General features: G+C 43.1%; 1 protein-coding gene across 1 annotated transcript in view; it reads left to right on the forward strand.

Annotated features, from left to right (window-relative positions):
* LOC105077037 (cytochrome P450 3A24-like) overlaps nucleotides 1-16928 on the forward strand; it is a 44521-nt gene extending 27593 nt beyond the window's left edge. Inside the window, exons 10-13 of the mRNA XM_074345749.1 lie at nucleotides 6206-6366; nucleotides 8751-8977; nucleotides 13401-13563; nucleotides 16386-16928. Coding sequence (XP_074201850.1) covers nucleotides 6206-6366; nucleotides 8751-8977; nucleotides 13401-13563; nucleotides 16386-16481 — 647 coding nt within the window. The 3' untranslated portion in view covers nucleotides 16482-16928. The remainder of the gene's footprint in view (nucleotides 1-6205; nucleotides 6367-8750; nucleotides 8978-13400; nucleotides 13564-16385) is intronic.
* Nucleotides 16929-19563: the final 2635 nt, after the last annotated feature.

Below are 19563 nucleotides of genomic sequence, written 5' to 3' on the forward strand. Positions count from 1 at the left end.
GGCTTGGAAGGCGTTTCATGACCGTTTCACCCCGGGCGCGAGGAGCGCTCACTTCTAGGTCAGGCGGGGACTCGTTGACAGGCCGCCCACTTGCTGGACGAGGCCTTCTACACAGGAGCAAAAACCTCTGGCCCACCTGCCTTAGTGGTCCGTTACGCTCCAGGGAAACGTTCCCTCTTGTTGCTTCTTCCCACATCTACGGTTACCCGGAACCGTACTCACAGCTCCCCCGCAGAGCTGGAGCTCTGCTTACTGCGTCAAGCTGCTGCCTGTTGCTCTGACTGAGCTTCAGTGACTTCGGAAGAAAATCGTATCTGTGGCCAGGATGAGAGCAGGTAGTAACTGGCCGGGTGTGGGAATCCCACCTAGTAATCTCGTTAGGGGCCTGAACAGAACTGTAAGTTCTTTTTTCTAGAATAAATTTCCTAAAGGCCTAGCAGTTAGACCCCTGGAGTGGAGAAATCCACCAAGAAGTACTGGACTTAGGTACTTAACCATAAACCTGAGAATTAGATGAACTTGACTCTGAATAAGATCATGAAATACATTTAGATTACTGAGCTTTAGAAACAAACCTAAAATTCCTTTAATAATTCAATTAAACCTTGTAATAATCCCCAGGGGCAGGACAGCTTCTTGTTGGCAGTGCCCTGCCCCCTTTGTTGTAACCTAAGGGCAAGACATGGCCTGGGAGGTGAGTCTTGTAAATACAGACCTCAGTTAGTAAAACTAGAATTTAAAACCCATCAGTTATAAAAGAAGTTGTATTCAAACTGGGTTTCTGGCAAATGGAACAAATCAAAGACAGTTAAATCCTTTTTACTAGTATTTATGGAAAAGAGACAAGATTTCTATTTGTCCTTAACAGGTTAAGTTCCAAATCATTTCACCCCTTTCTTGAAAGTTGCATTTTAGAAAGATGGTGAGATCAGGGTTCTCAGAGAAGGACAGGTAGAATATTTGCATCTCAAAGGCAAGTTCCTCCTAGAATGACTTTGCTCCCTTAGAGGCCAGAGAAAGGTTTTTTTTCTTTTTCTTTTTCTTTTTCTTTTCCTTTTCCTTTTCCTTTTCCTTTCTCTTTTTCTTTTTTCTTTTTTTTTTTTTTTCTAAGATACTCACAAGTGCCCGAAGCAGGGGAGGCGGGGGGGGGGGTGGTGGTGACGGGTTGGCGGGCTCTGGGTTCTGTCTGGAGCCACACCTCTGGTCCGGGCACAGAGGGAGCAGTGGCAGCGGCAGTATCTGGCCTTCTGTTCGTCTGTTTCCTTACCTCTTTTCTCCTCTTTAGCCCCGATATTTCCCCCTAATTGTTGGAAATCTTAAAGACGGTGTCCAGTAAAACAGGAAAAGAGAATCGGGAGGGACATGCGCGGCAATTTTTACGGAGATGCGAGTTTGGGGAGAGGGCGGTAAAGGCCTGAGCATAGGGGACTTCAGACGATTTGCCCAGTTTGTGACAGACAGAATCAAGCTGGAAGATTGTATTATAGCTCAGAGCTGCTTTTGCTTTAATGTCTGGGGATCAGCGTTATCCCAGTGTTTTAAACTGCAATCCAAAGGTGAGTCTCGGGGAATAGAAGAGGCATCTCCCGCTGTAGCTAGGGAGGTATCAGAGAGAAGGTTCTACTCTATCCTGGGGCAGCCTAGCCCAGAAGGACACAGGCTGAACTTGTGGTGTCCTTTTACTTTGAGTGTCCCCCAGGAAAGACAAGCCAACCAGTGCAAGGGCCAAAACCCGCACAAGGGCTGTAAAGCAAAGACAAAAAGTGGGGGACTCACCCACCAGCGACTTCTACCTGGTGCAGTGATTGAAGGCAGGAGGCTCAGCAAAGCTGGAGGTGTGATCCGCAAAAAGTGGAGAGAAGGTTCAGGGGTGCACCACGTGGTTGGGCTGGAGAGCCAAGGCGTGTCTCAAGGGCCAGAGTCAGAAGAAGGGGGAGACTGAGGAAGGGAGAGATGGAGAGGAGGGTATTTGGAAAAGAAAAGACGCCTTTCGCATGAGTATTCAGCACCAAGGGCCATCTGTCAGACTGGGTTTCAGAGCCCGCCGAGAGGAACCTGGTTCCTCGGTCCTCGGCTAGACTTTGCAGAATTTGTGAATGACAGGGAAGAGCAGGAAATTATGAGAGAAGAAAGGAAAGCAGAAGAGGGAAGACTGCCCTGAGGATTCCAGCCTCCAGAACAGAGCATCTGATCAAGCCAAGGGGAGACTCCCGTAGGGAGGGGGGCAGAGAGAGAGACAGAAGCCCCAAGGACCGCCTGGGGCACCAAATTGTGGCAACACACAACTCGGTGGGAGACGGGTGACACCGTGACGCACTCACGGGTTGGTGAAAGAATTTACCAGAGATGAAGGACAAGACTAGAAAAGTTATTTATTAGCGGTGCGCCGCCATGGACAGCAGTGGGCCTCACAGACGGGAGGTGCCTGTGTGAGCCCATCCGTCTTTGTTTTGAGTCTCAGATTCTCTCAGGTTTTCCACTGGAGCTTTTTCAAGTGGGCTCCTGTATCCTTTCCTTTTCTTCTTTTTAAAATGTTTTTTCTTTTCAATAGACTGTTTTTAGAGCAGTTAGGTTCACAGCAAAATCACGTGGAAAATACAAATATTTCCAATATACACCCTGCCCCAGCCCGCACGCGGCCTTGCCGTCATCAAAAGAGCACCGCGGAGGGCTACGCCTGTGACAGGCAGTGCACGTGCAGTCGCACACCATTACCGCCTGGCGTCCGTAGTTTACATTAGGTTTCATTTTTGGTGTTGTGCAGTCTGCGGGTTTTGACAAATGCGTGACGAGGTACATCCACCACGATAGCATGGAGCATCGTGTATCCTTTGTATCTGTCATTTTCTGAGACCTTCATTTTCTGATGCGAGACTTGCCAGGTTTCTCTTTGATTTCCATGAGCTGGTTTTCAAGGAGTTCTGGTGCCTGTTAGTGAGAAATGGTGTGTAGAAATCCAGATCTAAGATCTAGGAGTGCTCATTGTTACTAGGGTTACCAGGCAAGGATGTCTACTTTGGCTACTTCTGTTTAACATAGTATTGGAAGTTGTAGCCGTAGCAGTCAGACCAAAAAAAAAAAAATCAGACAAAGGAATGCAGATGGGAAGGGAAGAGGTAAAACTGTCACTATTTGCAGATGACATGGTACTTCATACAAGAACTCCAAGTTCTCTACCCCAAACCTATTACAACAAATAAATGAATTCAGCAAGGTTGTGCTGCCGATGGATGCAACTGGTGTTCCAGGTTCCTGTCCCGTCCCAGAAAGAATTCAGAGACAAGACTTAGTGGTTAAAAAAAGGTAAAGTGAGGCTTTATTAAAGGATGGACAGCACACTCTCAGGGGAGAGCGGGCAGGCTCAGGGGAGCGGCTGCCCTGAGTCTCTTTGGCAAGTTAGCTACATAGGGTGTAAAAATAAATGGGCAGAATATTCACTGGGGAGGGAGGGGTTTGGGGTCATATTCCCTGATTGTCATACCAACTCCATCTTCCCAAAGGGAAGAGGGATTTTTGTCCTTATTTAGTCTGGATCAGAAATGTCATGGCATCTCGGCTTGATGGAGACTTCTGATCTGCAAGGCAATTTTATTGAAATGAGGGCATAATGAGCAAAAGGTTACATTCTGACACTAAATTCCTGCCTTTTCTCACCTCTCTTTGTTCTTCTCCAGGACACTTGTCATCCCAAAAAGCAGGATCCCTTATCAGTCCCAAAGTTCCTGCTTTTCTTTCTCTGCCCAAGGATCCCTGCTGCTTACATGATGTGTGGTTTCCTGCATTTGGTCTGAGCCCCTCCTTTCTGGCTAATTCCTGCCATTTGGTCTGTGTCCCCCTTTCTTTGCTCATACCTAGCTGTCTGCCTGCTCTAACAGTTGCAGGATCAAGATTAATAGACAGAAATCAGTTGCATGTCTATATGCTAATAATGAAATGCCAGAAACATAAAGTAAAAAGACAAATACTATGTGGATAAAAATATTATGCACTTGTTAAAGATTCATGAATGTTGTGAAATGTTTGTCAAACTATGGTCAGCTTGAAACTAACCATGCCTTCTTCCTGAATTCAGTGGGAACGCGTTCAGATTCACAGTTGCATATTATGTTGGTTGTGGGTTTGTTGCAAATGGCCTTTATTCTTTTCAGATAAGTTTGCTCTGTACCCACGTTGATGAGAGCTTTAATCATAAACGAGGGGAATTTTGTCAAGTGCTTTTTCCGCAGCCGTTGAGATAATGCTGTGATTTTTAGCCTTCCTTTTGTCAATGTGGTGTATCACAATGATTGGTTTGTGACTGTTCAGCCATCCTTGTGACCCTGGAATAAGTCCAGCTTGATTAAGATGTGTGATTATTTTTATGCATTTTCTGATTTAGTTTGCTATTATTTTGTTGAGGATTTTTTCATCTGTATTCATCAATGCTATTGGCTTGTAATGTTCTATTTTGGTAGTGTCTTGTGTGGTTTGGGGATCAAGGGAATGGTGGCCACTGCAGAATGGATTTGGTAGTGTTCCCTCATCTTCAGTTTTTTTGGACCAGTTTGAGAAGGATAGCTATGATTTCTTCTTTACATGTTTGGTAGAATTCCCCTGTGAAGCCACCTGGTCCTGGACTTTTTTTTTTTTTTGCTGGGAGTATTTTAATTACACGTTCAATTTCACTTCTAGTGAATGGTCTGTTCAAATTGTCTGTTTCTGATTGACTCAGTCTTGGCAGGCTGTGTGTTTCTAGAAACTTGTCCCTTTTTTCCAGAGCGTCCAATTTGTTGGCACATAACTGTCCATACTATTCTCTGATGGTTTTTTATCTCTGTTGTATAGATGTTATTTCTCCTCTTTCATTTCTTATTTTGGTTTTTTAGGTGCTCTCTCTTTTCTTGGTGAACCTGGCTAAAGCTTCATTAATGTTGTTTACATTTTCAAAAAACCAACACTTGATTTTAGTAATCTTTTCAATTTTTAATCTCTATTTTATTTATTTTCTCCCTGAAAGTATCTATCCATATTCAATGATGTGAACAGCTTCTCTCTCTCTCAAATAAGAATGTCCTGATATGTAGTGTATTCCATAGCATGAATACTCTCCTGTGGTCAATTTTAAGCCACCAATGGTTTGACAAGCATCTCACAAAATTCTTGAATTTTTAACAATTTGTTTTTAAGCGCAGGTGAGCTGATGACAGCACACCACTATAAATGTATCTAGAATATGTGTACATCTATATCAATCTATTTATATATTCTCATATATACTACAGTACCTCTTTCCGTGATAAAGGAATATTCTATATCTGCACCTATTCAATATAGTAACTACTAGACTTACGTGCCTATGGAGCACCTGACATGTAGCTAGCAGCACAAAAGAACTGAATGCTACACTGTATTTACTTTTAATCAATTTAAATTTAACTCTCTACATATTAGATGGCACAGCTCTACACTTTATCCTGGGGGGTTGTGAAAACTGGGACGGTAACTTTGAGAGTTGAATTTGCTCAATTACCATCAGAGGTATCATCATTGGGAAATCAAATCCCGTAGACCCTTTTAACAGTCTTTTTCTTATCATTATTGTGTGGATCCATGGCTGGGGCAGATACCACCTTGATCTGAGTGCTCTGAGTATGTAAAGGTCCTAGTCCAGTCCCATCAGAAAGATCAGAGCCTGACCGTGCTCGGTTTCCCTCAGGAGAAAATGAAAGGGAGAGAAATGTATCATCACAAGGGCTGTTTGCTGGGCGCACAGGGGGACAGAGAGAGAGGACATGTACCGAGAAAGGTGACACTCAGGCCATGACTGAATCAGCATTGCTAATTCCATTCACAGGGCTCTATTTTTCAATGTCCTTTTATGGACACAGTCTTTATTCTGCTATTTTAACGCCCTTGATGAGACCACAGTCAATCAGAACTCTTCTGGCTTTTTGTTGATTCTGGCATCACCAGATGCAGGGGCCAGGATTAGTACAGACAGGCACAAAAATGGGATTAAGACAATTCTTGTTGTTGTTTTGTTTTGTTTTGATTTCTGCTACTTGAAGGAGGACATGAGAGTGCAAACAATTCTCAGTGTGACTTTGAATTGCTTTTACATTTCTTTCCCTAGGGGTTTGGCAGTTTCATTTGGATTTCTGATCATCTTAACTGTGATATTTTATGTTGCTGTCCTTCACCTACAATGGCTCTCCTCTCCTTTTAGCTCTGACTGACCTAGAAATAGTGGCCCAAGGCATTACCTTTATTTTTGCTGGCTACGAGACCACTGGCAATTCTCTCTGCTTCATTATGTATGAACTGGCCACGCACCCCGATGTCCAGCAGAAGCTGCAGGAGGAGATCGATGCGACTTTCCCCAAAAAGGTGAGCGGATGGTGCCTGAACGGGGCGGGTAAGGTGAAGCCTCAGAGAGAACACCTCCTCTTGACTTCTTAAGAGATTTTTGCGAAAATCGTGAGCACGAAATCTTTTACCCACACTACTGAGGAAAGATTTAAGGAGTGCAAAACGACAGGAGAAACATAGGTGTATGTGCTACTCACAGCAGTGTAAGTACTTCGGAAAACATGCTGGTCCTGCCAAATCAGATGTCAGGATAATGCCAAGTAAAAATGACAAAACCTCAGTACATCGAGCTATAAGCATTTACTGCTCTAGTGTCTGCTTAGTTACCTGTTGATGAGGCTTGACTTGATTTGGTCTGGGTGTTGGCTGGTCTAGGGTGATTGGCTAAGCTGGCTGCGCTCACTCAACTGCACACGTGTCCCACGCGTCCCTCGTACCCCCCATGTCTGCTTCTCAGGGCAGTGGTAGGTGGCAGGAGAAAGAAACCCACTCATGTGGGTGCCTTCAAACCTTTGCTTGCAGCACACTTAGGAAACTTTCCACTGTCTCAGACAAGCTGGTCAACCCCAGAGTCAGAAAGCGAGGGCACCACAAAGTTAGATGGCAAAGGCAGGGACACAGGAAGGGGTGGAGAATTGGGACTATCAATTCAATCTCCCACCCTGGGTAAACTGCAGATGAGGAGGAACCTTGTCACCACAGAGTGCATAGGGTAGGAAATAGAAGACATGAGTTTGACTCATGACTGTGCTTTTGGACAAGTTTTATGACATTTCAGAGTCCTGGTTCATTTAAATACAAGATAAGGATACAGTGTAGGGCTGACTTAAATTAGAGATAATCCTTCTTCTCTGTTAACCCCGTATTGAGATTTTTTTTTAACTACAAGAATGTGAAAAGGTCACTAAGAGACCTTTAGTTGGTTAAGTCTTGTGTTCTCCTTTACAATAATGCTTATAATGACCACGATGCTAATGATCGTTTGCTTTTTACTGTATGTGTATGCTCTGAATGCTTTCCATTTAAAATGAATCTAATCTTCCTAAAATTGTGTTTTAAGTCAAGAGAGGCTAAGTTATGCCTCAGTAACAGATGAACCCTCAAATCTCAGGGGCTTTCAGAGCAAAGGTATATTCCCACATTTACAAGTCCCACACGGATGAGTAGTGGAGGATGGGAGTGGGGAGCTCGGATCCAGAGTTACTCAGGGATACTGACTAAGAGGATCCACTACAAGGCTCCAGTCTTGTAGCTGCGTTGTCTGGAACATGAGGTCTTGTTGTCTGGGGATAAGGGACTTGACAGCTGCTCACTGAACGCTGGTTTCCCTAACTTCAGGTGGGCTGGGAAATGTGGGGACCACGTGGACACTGGGTGAGCAGTGAGTGTCTCTGCCACAGAGCCCTGTGACGTGTCAGCTCGAATTATCTCCGTGTGACACGTCAGAAAACTGAGCTGCCGAGAGATGGAATCCTTGCCTACACTAGTCGTGCACCCAGTGGAGAAAAAGCCAAGCTCTGAGCCAGGGGGTCCCTGGCTCCTGAGCAGTTCTTACCCTTTACGATATTGCCTCTAAAATATAACACCATGTGGCAGCCACACGTCAGCCTCACTGTTGTCGGATCTCTGCCAAAACTGGAATTGTTAGGAGATCTGGCCTCTGGGGCTGGAGAGGCTTGTTTAGACCCTCAGACCTTGCAGTCAAAACTTCAGTGACAATAGGAGACTGCTCCAGCAACGGAGGGCGGGGCTGAGGGCGGGGTCCTGACCCTTGGGTAACTTCCCCTAGGTCTGAAAGTATGTCCCCTGGAGCATCCATCTTACCCTTCTTTTGCATATTTGGTCCAGAAAGGAACCCTTTTCTCCCCAAATTATTTATAGGGATTTTAGATTATATAATCTTTTCAAATTGTATATGTATATTCATTAGAATAGTGATCATTAGAAATTCATTAGAATTAGTGATTAGGAGTTTTCAACTTAGAAACTTTATGTTAAAGAGGGAAATTGTTATTTCACACATAACCTTTTCCTTGGTAGAGATGTGTGCCTTCCTTTTAAAACGAAATGATAATTTCAACATTCACTTAACAGAGTCATATTCTATTAGTCATTTTTTTTAATAAGAAAGAAAAATCACTGCAGGGTAATGTGCAAGATTTCAGGCCCTATTTAGGGGATGGTCTCAATGGTCTCCCATTGTCATACCTACTCCATGCATCTCAAAGAGCCACTAAGCAGGTCAAAGGCCATGAGAGATATTAAAATGTCTATAACTGTTAAGGTCCTTTACCAGTGTAAATTATTCTTCGGAGCACCTAACATTTCAATAGTACTTCATAGACTGAGCTGAAAGTTGATCCCAAGACTCGATGTGTCAAAAGTAATTTCTTTCTTTCCAGGCGCCCCCCACCTACGATGGCCTGCGACAGATGGAGTATCTTGACATGGTGGTGAACGAAACTCTCAGAATATTCCCACTTGCTGGGAGACTGGAGAGGGTCTGTAAGAAAGATGTGGAAATCAATGGGGTGTTCATTCCCAAAGGGACAGTGGTGATGGTGCCAGTCTACGCTCTTCACAAAGACCCAGCACTTTGGACAGAGCCTGAGGAGTTCCGTCCCGAAAGGTACGAGACCCTGGGGAAAGGAACCCACCCTGACCCTTTTGGGTGCTTGCAAATTCTGAGAACTCTTATAGGTGACAAATGTGTGATTAGGCAATCATTTATTTGTACGTCTTTTTATTGTTAGAATCTTTTTCTCTTTACAAGAGAGTTCAGTGAGTCAAAATTATACAAACTGTAGACTAGAAAAAAGAAAATTATAGCCAACTGAATTCCTAACATTTTAACATAAGCCTCATCGATATGTAATACATGTCTTTATGAACATGTTTCTATGCTTATATAGATTCTTTTTTTTAACTTTTTTTTTACTGAGTTACAGTCATTTTACAATGTTGTGTCAAATTCCACTGGAGAGCACAATTTTCAGTTATACATGGACATATATATATATATTCACTGTCACATTTTTTTTTCTGTGAGCTACCAGAAGATCTTGTACATATTTCCCTGTGCTATACAGTATAATCTTGTTTATCTATTCTATGTTTTGTAATCCCAGTCTGTCCCTTCCAACCCCCAACCCCTTTGGCAACCACAAGTTTGTATTCTATGTCTATGAGTCTATTTCTGTTTGGTATTTCTGTTTTGGTTGTTTTTGTTTGTTTTTAATTTTAGATTCCACATATGAGAGATCTCATATGGCATTTTTCTTTCTCTTTCTGGCTTACTTCACTCCGAATGACATTCTCCAGGAGCATCCATGTTGCTGCAAATGGCATTATGTTGTCGGTTTTTATGGCTGAATAGTATTCCATTGTATAAATATGCCACATCTTCTTTAGCCAGTCATCTGTTGATGGACATTTAGGCTGTTTCCATGTCTTGGCTATTGTGAATAGTGCTGCTATGAACATTGGGGTGCAGGTGTCATCCTGAAGTAGGGTTCCTTCTGGATATATGCCCAGGAGCGGGATTCCTGGGTCATACGGTAAGTCTATTCCTAGTTTTTTGAGGAATCTCCACACTGTTTTCCATAGTGGCTGCACCAAACTGCATTCCCACCAGCAGTGCAGGAGGGTTCCCTTTTCTCCACAGCCTCTCCAGCATTTCTCATTTGTGGATTTTTGAATGATGGCCATTCTGACTGGTGTCAGGTGAGACCTCATTGTAGTTTTGATTTGCATTTCTCTGATAATTAGTGATATTGAGCATTTTTTTCATGTGCCTATTGATCATTTGTATGTCCTCCTTGGAGAATTGCTTCTTTAGGTCTTCTGCCCATTTTTGGATTGGGTTGTTTGTTTCTTCTTATTAAGTCGTATGAGCTGTTTATACATTCTGGAGATCAGGCCTTTGTCGGTTTCATTTGCAAAAACTTTCTCCCATTCCGTAGGTTGTCTTTTTGTTTTACTTATGGTTTCCTTTGCTGTGCAGAAGCTTGTAAGTTTCATTAGGTCCCATTTGTTTATTCTTGCTTTTATTTCTGTTGCTTGAGTAGACTGCCCTAGGAGAACATTTTTGAGATGTATGTCAGATAATGTTTTGCCTATATTTTCCTCTAGGAGGTTTATTGTATCTTGTCTTATGTTTAAGTCTTTGATCCATTTTGAGTTTATTTTTATGTGTGGTGTAAGGGAGTGTTCTAGTTTCCTTGCTTTACATGCTGCTGTCCAGTTTTCCCAACACCAGTTGCTGAAGAGACTGTCTTTATTCCAGTGTATCTTCTTGCCTCCTTTCTCAAAGATTAGTAGAGCAAAAGTTTGTGGGTTCAATTCTGGGCTCTCTATTCTGTTCCATTGGTCCATATGTCTCTTTTTTGTACCAATACCATGCTGTCTTGATGACTGTAGCTCTATAGTATTCTCCGAAGTCTGGTAGAGTTATTCCTCCAGCCTCTTTCTTTCTCTTCAGTAATGCTTTGGCAATTCTAGGTCTTTGATGGCTCCATATAAATTTTGTTACAACTTGTTCTAGTTCTGTGAAATATGCCCTGGGTAATTTGATAGGGATTGCATTAAACCTGTAGATTGCCTTGGGCAATGTGACCATTTTAACAATATTGATTCTTCCAATCCAAGAGCATGGGATATCTTTCCATTTTTTAAAGTCTTCTTTAATTTTCTTCATCAATGGTTTATAGTTTTCTGTGTAGAAGCCTTTCACCTCCTTGGTTAGATTTATTCCTAGGTATTTTATTATTCTGAGTGCTATTTTAAAGGGGATTGCTTCTTTACTTCCTTTTCCTGTTGATTCATCATTAGTGTAAAGAAATGCAAGTGATTTTTGAACGTTAATCTTATAACCTGCTACCTTGCTGAATTCTTCGATCAGCTCTAGTAGTTTTTGTGTGGACCTTTTAGGGGTTTCTATATATAGTATCATGATATTGGCATATACTGACAATTTTACCTCTTCTTTTCTAATTTGGATCCCTTTTATTTCTCTCTCTTGCCTGATTGCTGTGGCTAGGACTTCCAAGACTGTGTTGAATAGGAGTGGTGATAGTGGGCATCCTTGTCTTGTCCCAGATTTTAGTGGGAAACTTTTGAGTTATTCACCGTTGAGTACTATGGTGGCTGTAGCTTTTATTATGTTGAGATATGTTCCCTCCATAGCCACTTTGGTGAGAGTTTTTATCATAAATGGGTGTTGAATTTTATCAAATGCTTTTTCTGCATCTATTGAGATGATCATGTGGTTTTTGTCCTTTCTCTTCTTGATGTGATGTATTACATTGATTGATTTGCATATGTTGAACCATCCTTGTGTCCCTGGGATGAACCCCAATTGATTATGATGTATAATCTTTTTTATGTGCTGCTGGAATCTATTTACTAATATTTTGGCAAGGACTTTTCATCTACATTCATCAGTGTTAATGGTCTGTAATTCTCTTTTTTGGTGGTGTCTTTGCCTGGTTTGGTATCAGAGTGATGGTGGCTTCATAGAGTGACTTTGTGGCTTCTGGAAGAGTTTGAGGACTGGGATGAGTTCTTCTTTGTATGTTTGGTAGAATTCCCTGGTGAAGCCGGGTGGTCCTGGACTATTATTTGTAGGGAGGTTTTTTATTGCTAATTCAATTTCATTTATAGTGATCGGTTTGTTCAAGTGGTCAGTTTCTTCTTGGTTCAGTCTTGGTGGACTGTATGTTTCCAGAAATTTGTCCATCTGCCCTAGGTTATCCATTTTGGTTCCATGCAGTTTTTCACAATATTCTCGTATGATATTCTGCATATATGGATTCTTCACACTTAGAAGGGCATTATAGCTAATTTGGTTTTGTACGGATTACTTGATTTAATGGTAAACTCTAAATAACATTCTGTGTATATGTCTTTGCATGTGTATGTCATAATTTACCTAAGCACTATCTTATTTTATGTGTACAGGCTTTTTTATTTCCTTTAAGATTTTCTATCTGTTCTCTATATTTCTCCGAATTCACCACCAACCTTCCCCCATTTCCATTTTATGAAACATTGACTGTCATTTCCTCTAGCATTAATGTGAGGGTTCAGGCTGAGGACCTAGAGGTCCTGGTGGTTCAAGCAGCCTCACTGAGGACAGAGATGCCCACAGGTTCCCCGGTGCTGTCCGTGGCTGCAGAGCTGGGCCAGCTCCCTTCTCCCTCAGGAGGCTGATGCGGCACATGTGCCCCTTCCCTGCCCAGCCAGCAGCAGCCCGTGTCAGCTGCCCATCCACATGCTCCTGCTACTCTTCTCTGTGCCCCCACATTATTTTAAGTCATATTGCCTATAAATATTACAGGATGTTTGTAAATAGGGCCTCTTTAAAATATACGTAAACACGATGCTAATATCAGTTTCCACAAATCCACATTTTTCCTTAATATATTCAAATACTGAGGAGTCAAAGTTGAATGAAACTGAGTCTAAGCACCAAGGAATTTGTAGGCTAATGGAACAGACAGACAAGGACACCAGTGATTAGGGTAGTGTAATCTGAACTAAGTACCTTCTGTGTGTGGGAAAGAGAAAGACGGAGAGACAGACAGTGACACAAGGGGAGGGGAGGAGGTAGGATATGAAATACAAGAAAAATAACAATTTGAATTCTCAGAGACACTTCTCCTTCCTTCCTCCATGAGCATGTGACCAACACAAGTGTACATGGAGACAAGAACCCACATTTCCTTTAGTCAGTCTCATTTCCTGCTTGACTTACACAGCATGAACATCTCACCTCCATGACTGTAGTTTAAGTGTTTAAAGATCAATTTTCTTTAAACAGCCTTCATCTCATCTCCCCAGCAAGACTGGGAGCTCTTACAGGGTAGAGGGGATGGGAAGGGTCAGGAGCCGACCTTTCTTTCCTCACAACACATTAACCACAGCAGGATGAATGACTAGCCCACAACATGACCCCTAATGCTACTGGTTGAGAGTTTCAGTTAAAACCTCACCAGGAGCTCTTGTGTTTCTTATGTCTCATTAACCTGTTTCATCTACTGTTGTGGATCCAGGTTCAGCAAGAAGAACCAGGACAGCATAAATCCTTACACATACCTGCCTTTTGGAACTGGACCCCGAAACTGCATCGGCATGAGGTTTGCTATGATGAGCATGAAACTTGCGCTCGCCAAAGTCCTGCAGAACTTCTCCTTCAAACCTTGCGAAGAAACACAGGTCAGAGAGTTTCCTATCTGCGTTAACAATGTTTTATTGGGAGTTTTGTTTTAACAGAGGGGTCTCTCTGTATATATCTAGGAATGTGATCTATTCAGAGAATCATTTGTTCTACTAGGCAGAGATCTATTTGGAGCTGTTGAGCTTCTGACTGTCCATCAGCTCTGGAGGGCTACGTCTGTGGCTGTATAAGTCTCAACTGTAAAGGTCATCTAGAGTCAATGAAGTTAGTGTGACAGCATTAGATGCAGTCCATTGAACTTGAGCAACAATTTACATTTGGACTCAAGTCCCCTTGAGAGAAGGGGAAGTGCGTGCACAGTCCTGAGGGCAGTCATTACCACGTCGTGACTTTTCAGCAACATGCTTCTCCAGCAGAACTTCCAGAAGCTCTCCTGACAGTGCTTCTCAGCCACTGCTTGCACAAGGAAAATCTGTGGTCCTTTACAAATTCTGTTGCCTAGGACGTCTGAGGCATCCTAAAATAATTCTCCCAGGGTGACATTCAAAACACCCCTGGAGATTCTGCTGTGGGGAGAAACCCTGATTGAAAGCATTTCTGCCAGATGTGAAGGACTCCCACAGTCCCCCTCACCTTCCAGGAGTCCTGCTGCCATCAGGCTGGGCTCCCTTTGCATTCCAATAATAAGTCCATGTGTGTTCTCTCTACGCCCCCACCATTCTGTTCTCACCCTTCAGTTCTAGTTCAGTCCCCAAGCCCATTCCATGGAGCCCTCCCCCATCTAGTCAAAGCCCACTCTCCCTATGTTCTCTTATTAGTTCACACAGGCTGACCTCATGGGTCCTACCGCCTAACTTAAGACTGCGTTGTTGAACAGTCCAGCTTGGCTTTCTGTCTTCTTTCTACCGAAAATGTCTTGAACTCTATCCCCTCCATTTATTCATTTCATAAACTTCCAGTGGTGCCTTGCAGTCATCCAGTAAATGCTAAAGGAGTGACTGGCTGTTGACTTAGAGTTCTTGCACACAAACATTTGAGCAGTTTGAACTTCTAAAATTTAACAAATGACATTTGTGTATTTCTGGGATTTGTGGGTATCCGTCTGTCTGCAGGGAAATGTATGCATGCCCTTTGAAATTCTAAAATACCAAGGTGTAATACTTCTAGAAAGATCTGCTTTCTCTCCTCTGAAGAGCACAAAGGACAGTCGCCATTGACTGGTACGAAGCCCGGCCCTACAACAAGGTCTGTGTCAGGACCCGTGCAGTTAATAAGCAGCTGCTCCACGTGGACAGGCTTTCTCAGGGACGAGGAGGAAAGAGATGGTTTCCATTTTGTTTTGGGGCACCTGTGAGGCAGTCCTGTAATCATGTCCAGACATGGGACTCACCCCTGAGAGAACCGGGGCCCCTGGCACATCTGGGAGGGGCAGACGCTCCCAGCAAGCTGCACCCAGTCACCCGCAGGCTGGGGCTTCTCCCCTCCGTGACGTTTCGCTTTCCCTTCTGTCACCGGACGTTAGAAGGTCACTCTGTTGTTTCCCCCAACTCTGAAGAAGTGACTGAGTGAGAATGGGTCTAAAATATCAGGCAAAACGCTGTAGGCCGTCAGAAGTTTACCATTTGCCCTGCACTTGGGAGCCAGGAGATGTTGAAAACAACGGGCGTAATGCTTCACCATGCCTTCTTTCCACCATGAAAATGACGGGGTCCAACTCAGAGAGGGGGCTGGCCTCTTTACAAGTTGAGGATGGCCCATAAAATTAAAACGTGTAGTACATACTCAGGGTTACCTTGTAAGCTGACACATACAAAATACCTGTACATCATTTTTCAAGATATTTTGCCATAATGTCTAAGAACCTGGTACATTTTTTAAAATTGAGCATTTTTATTTAAATTCTAAATCAATAAAGAACACAGGCCAACCTGACTTTTGGATCAAGTCTGGTACAGAATAGGCGCTCAAGAGCTATTCTGTGGAGTGAATGATGGATGAATCCTCTCACTATCCACTTTTGACACAGCTTATAGAATAAATATACAGGATCAGAGATAGGAGGGGACATTGAATGAACGTGGTCAAAAGTTACAAACTTCTGATTATAGAATAAACACGGAGCAGGATGTAATGTACCACATGATGGCTGTAGTTAACATCTGTGCAGTGTAAGAGAGGAGATACTAGGAGTTCCCACACATGGAAGACAATGGTTTGGTTTTTTTTCCCTTTTTCTGTCTATATGAGATAATGAATGCTCACAAAACTTATTATGGTAGTAATTTCACGATATTTATAAGTAGATCACTATGCTATATGCCATAAACTTATGCCCTGCTGTACATCAATTATATCTCAGTAAAAGTGAAAATTTTTTTTAATTTTCAAAGAGGATAAGGGGGTGAGACACAGCTCAGTGGCAGGTGTATGCTTAGCATGCGCAAGGCCCTGGGCCAGTCCTTAGTGACTCTATTTAAAGAAAGAAAATAAATAAATAAACCTAGTTACCTCCCTTCCCCCACCAAAAGCACTGTCAAAAATTTTTTTTTAATTCTACCGTTATTAGGATAAGAAAGGAGTATGGGAAACACATTTATGCCCATATAGTTTATGTTAAATTGAACAATTCTCTGAAAGACATAAACTATTAAAATTCAATCAAGGCACTACCAATAGACTGACTGCCCTTTTATCTGTTAAACACATTGAATTAGTAGTTTAAAAAAATCAAAGATATAGGCTGCTGAAAGTTAGCTTTTATGTGTTTGTAAAGCATCATTGTCCCTAATGTATCTTGTCTACTTTGCTTCTTGGTGATGCTTCATTAATTGGTTCTCATGCGCTTGTTTAATTGTTGCAGATCCCCCTGGAATTAGGCACTCAAGGCCTTATGCACCCAAAAAAACCCATCATTTTAAAAGTTGTGCCCAGAGACGGAACCTTAAATGAAGCCTGACTTTCCCTAAGGACCTGGGTGTTGTTCTGCAAGGAAGCCGCGTCCCAGAGCACCAGAGACCTGGACTGACTTTGTGAGAAAACCCAGAAATGAAAATGGGCCTCACCCGCTGCCTTGTTGGATGATCACGGATCCTGTACATTCATTGAGCCTTTTCAGGGTCTACGGGGAGTGTTGTATGTTGTGTCACATGAAGGAGGTGACTAGGAAGGGCCAGATACGTAGACTCAGCTTCCCAAGTTCTCACAGGACCATCTCCACCCACCCCCAGTTAGTACCATCTACTCCTCTGGAGCACTGATCAAGAATGAAAATTTCTCAACAGTTTTTTCAACAAAATTTAATGAAAACAAGAATTGCAGTGGTGACTGAAGTAGTGACATTTAGATCACAGATTTTTTTGAAGATTCTGAATTAAATATTCTATTGAGCAAGTCAATAAACATCTCTTTGCAGAAGTCTTATCTGCTGCCTTTGTTCACATTAGGGGGAACGCGCACCACTGAATCGGGGAGACTCAGTGACTAAATGCTTTGACCGTCACAATCACTGGTGGGTGGAACCAATCTGATGTATTAAATAGGTAAGAGTTACAGCACTGGGACTTCATCCACTGCTTAGAAAGTATGTTCATAGTTTAAATCTACCTGTTTTGGACACATATTTTCTTCACACCTCTTTGTATTCCATCCCCAACTTCCAGCTGTCTTAACACAATGAATGTGAAATAAAAGCTGGTTGATTGGACAGTTGACTGGGGAGAATGGCTACAAGCACTGGTCATTTTCAGTTGGTATCAGAAGCTACACAGGGTTCTTCCTTTCCCTTTTCTGACCCTTCCCTCCTCTTTCCCTCCCTTGCCTTGCCCCACCTTCCTTGATAATCCAATCCTAAACCAGTAGGTAGGCCACAGAGGGTCTTTGGCAGCCTCACACTGCAGGGTGGGGGCAGTTAAGCAAGGAACAGTGGCTCCAAGTCAGAGGCTGAATAGGCTGGGGACGATGTCCACACAGACAGCAGGCTGGCATGGGTGTGGGAACCCCAAAAGCCCACTCAGGCGGCCTGCAGTACCACCCAGAGCCAAATAGGATGTGGCGATCCCTAGTACGGTGAGGAGGGCATCTGTGGGTAGAAAGGGAACTGGCTGCATAAAGTGGGATTGATCAAGTGGGTAACCAGATTAAGGATCATAGAAGCCAAGTTTTTCACTGTCAGAGAAAGGAGTCACTGGTTCAGAAAGGGAGGAAACCAGAATAAACCCCATGGAGTCAGAGACTGGGACTGAATGTATCAGTGTCAATCCATTTCTTTCCATAAAACATAGGTAGATGATAAAGAGAGACAGATGATAGATGGATACAGATGGGTGCTTCTGTGTGAGTGTGTGTGTGTGTGTGTGTGTGTGTAGATATAAATACACATATTGCCTGTTTCTTTCCACTCTTATGCTTTAGAAACAGTGACACTCTAATAGCAGTAAGTACACTTCGTGCACAAATCTTGGCTTATAAATATCATTTTCCACTGAAAGGAACCAGGGCTTCTTAGAGAAATGCTGTCTCCAGGGCTGGGAAAGCACATGCTGACTCTGGAACATCTCATGCTAGAAAGGAAGAAAACGTTAAACATTGAGGGGGCGCGTCAAAAGGACAGAAGCCAGCCTGAGGGGCTTCCATTGACCAAATCAAGGACAATTTAAACACAATAAATAATAATACATAAGAATAATATGAGATTGTAAGTCATTCAAGAAAATAGGAAAGCATGAGTACATACAGATATATATATATAAATATGTATCTAAAAATTGATAAATTTCAATTTGATGAGGATACTTACATAGCTTCAGATTAGTGCTGCTCAAAATATCCACTAATTACTAGGGGGCAGGGTATAGCTCAGTGGTAGAGTGCCATGCTTAGCATGCAAGGAATCCTGGGTCCAATTCCCAGTTACCTCCATTAAAAAATAAAATACATAAATAAATAAACCTAATTAACACCCCCCAGAAAATCCACTAATTACAGAGGGGAAAGAGTAGCTTTAGAGTGGAGAAACCTGGCAGACAGCCCTTTAATCAAGGGATCAGAGAGAGCATTCAGGGATGGGAGAAACTGACTGCACGTTACCTAATGGGACGCAGTGAGACGAACTCGCTTCACCTGTGCGATGTTCCCGCCCAGGAGGCAAACCTGAAGGAAACCCTGAAGGGTCAGACGAACCCAAACTGAGGATTATTCTACTCCGTGTCTGCGACTGGCTTAAGTGTTTGAAAGAGTCAACGTCATGAAAACCAAAGGTGGATTTAAAAGGTCCCAGACTCAAGGAGACTATGGAGAGGTGACATCTAAAGGTAACTCATGGGCTGGGTCCTTCTGCGATAAGGACATGGTGGGGACAGGTGGGGAACTGGGGGCTCTGAGGGTAAATCATGGTAATGTGCCTGTTAAATTCCTGACTTTGCGTCTGTACTGTGGTCAGGCAGGTGATGTTACTGTCTGTGGGTGAGACAGGGGGTATGAAATCTCAGACTGGCAATTTACTGTGAGAAGCATCCAGAAGATAAGTCTTTCAACAGAGTCTTCATTAAGTTCGTAACTGTTGGGTGGGAGCAGGTCTAAAAGTTACCTTTCGGCTTACCCAGCTCTCCTGTCTCTCACCTTCGTCTTCCTTGTATTATTTTCATATAAGGCGGCGGCACCACACTGTGACTGAGAGGTGAGGGGCTCTGAAGCTGGAGTCCTGGGTTTCAAATCCCAGCACCTTCCAGGGCTGAGTCTACACTAATCAGTGGCTTTTGGCAATTGAGGGCAAGCTACACCTTTGCATAACTTGGCCCACAGAGTTTGAGCTGAATTTCAGCAACTGTGTGTCCCTCAGCTGAATGTCACTGTGCACAAACTAGCTCAGGCTTTGCTGCTCACTTAGGTTGGGTTCCTTGAAAGCAGAGCCCGAGACAGGGGTTCGGGCACAAATGGTTTACGGAGAGGGTGCTCTCTGGAGAAGGGAGTGCGGGGAGCTGGGGAAGGCAGGAAGAAAAGGTGAGTGGCGCTGTGCTCTCTGTGGAGCATTGTCCTACAGA

Source organism: Camelus bactrianus, chromosome 18, assembly GCF_048773025.1.
Source record: "Camelus bactrianus isolate YW-2024 breed Bactrian camel chromosome 18, ASM4877302v1, whole genome shotgun sequence".
Classification (NCBI taxonomy): Eukaryota; Metazoa; Chordata; class Mammalia; order Artiodactyla; family Camelidae; genus Camelus; species Camelus bactrianus.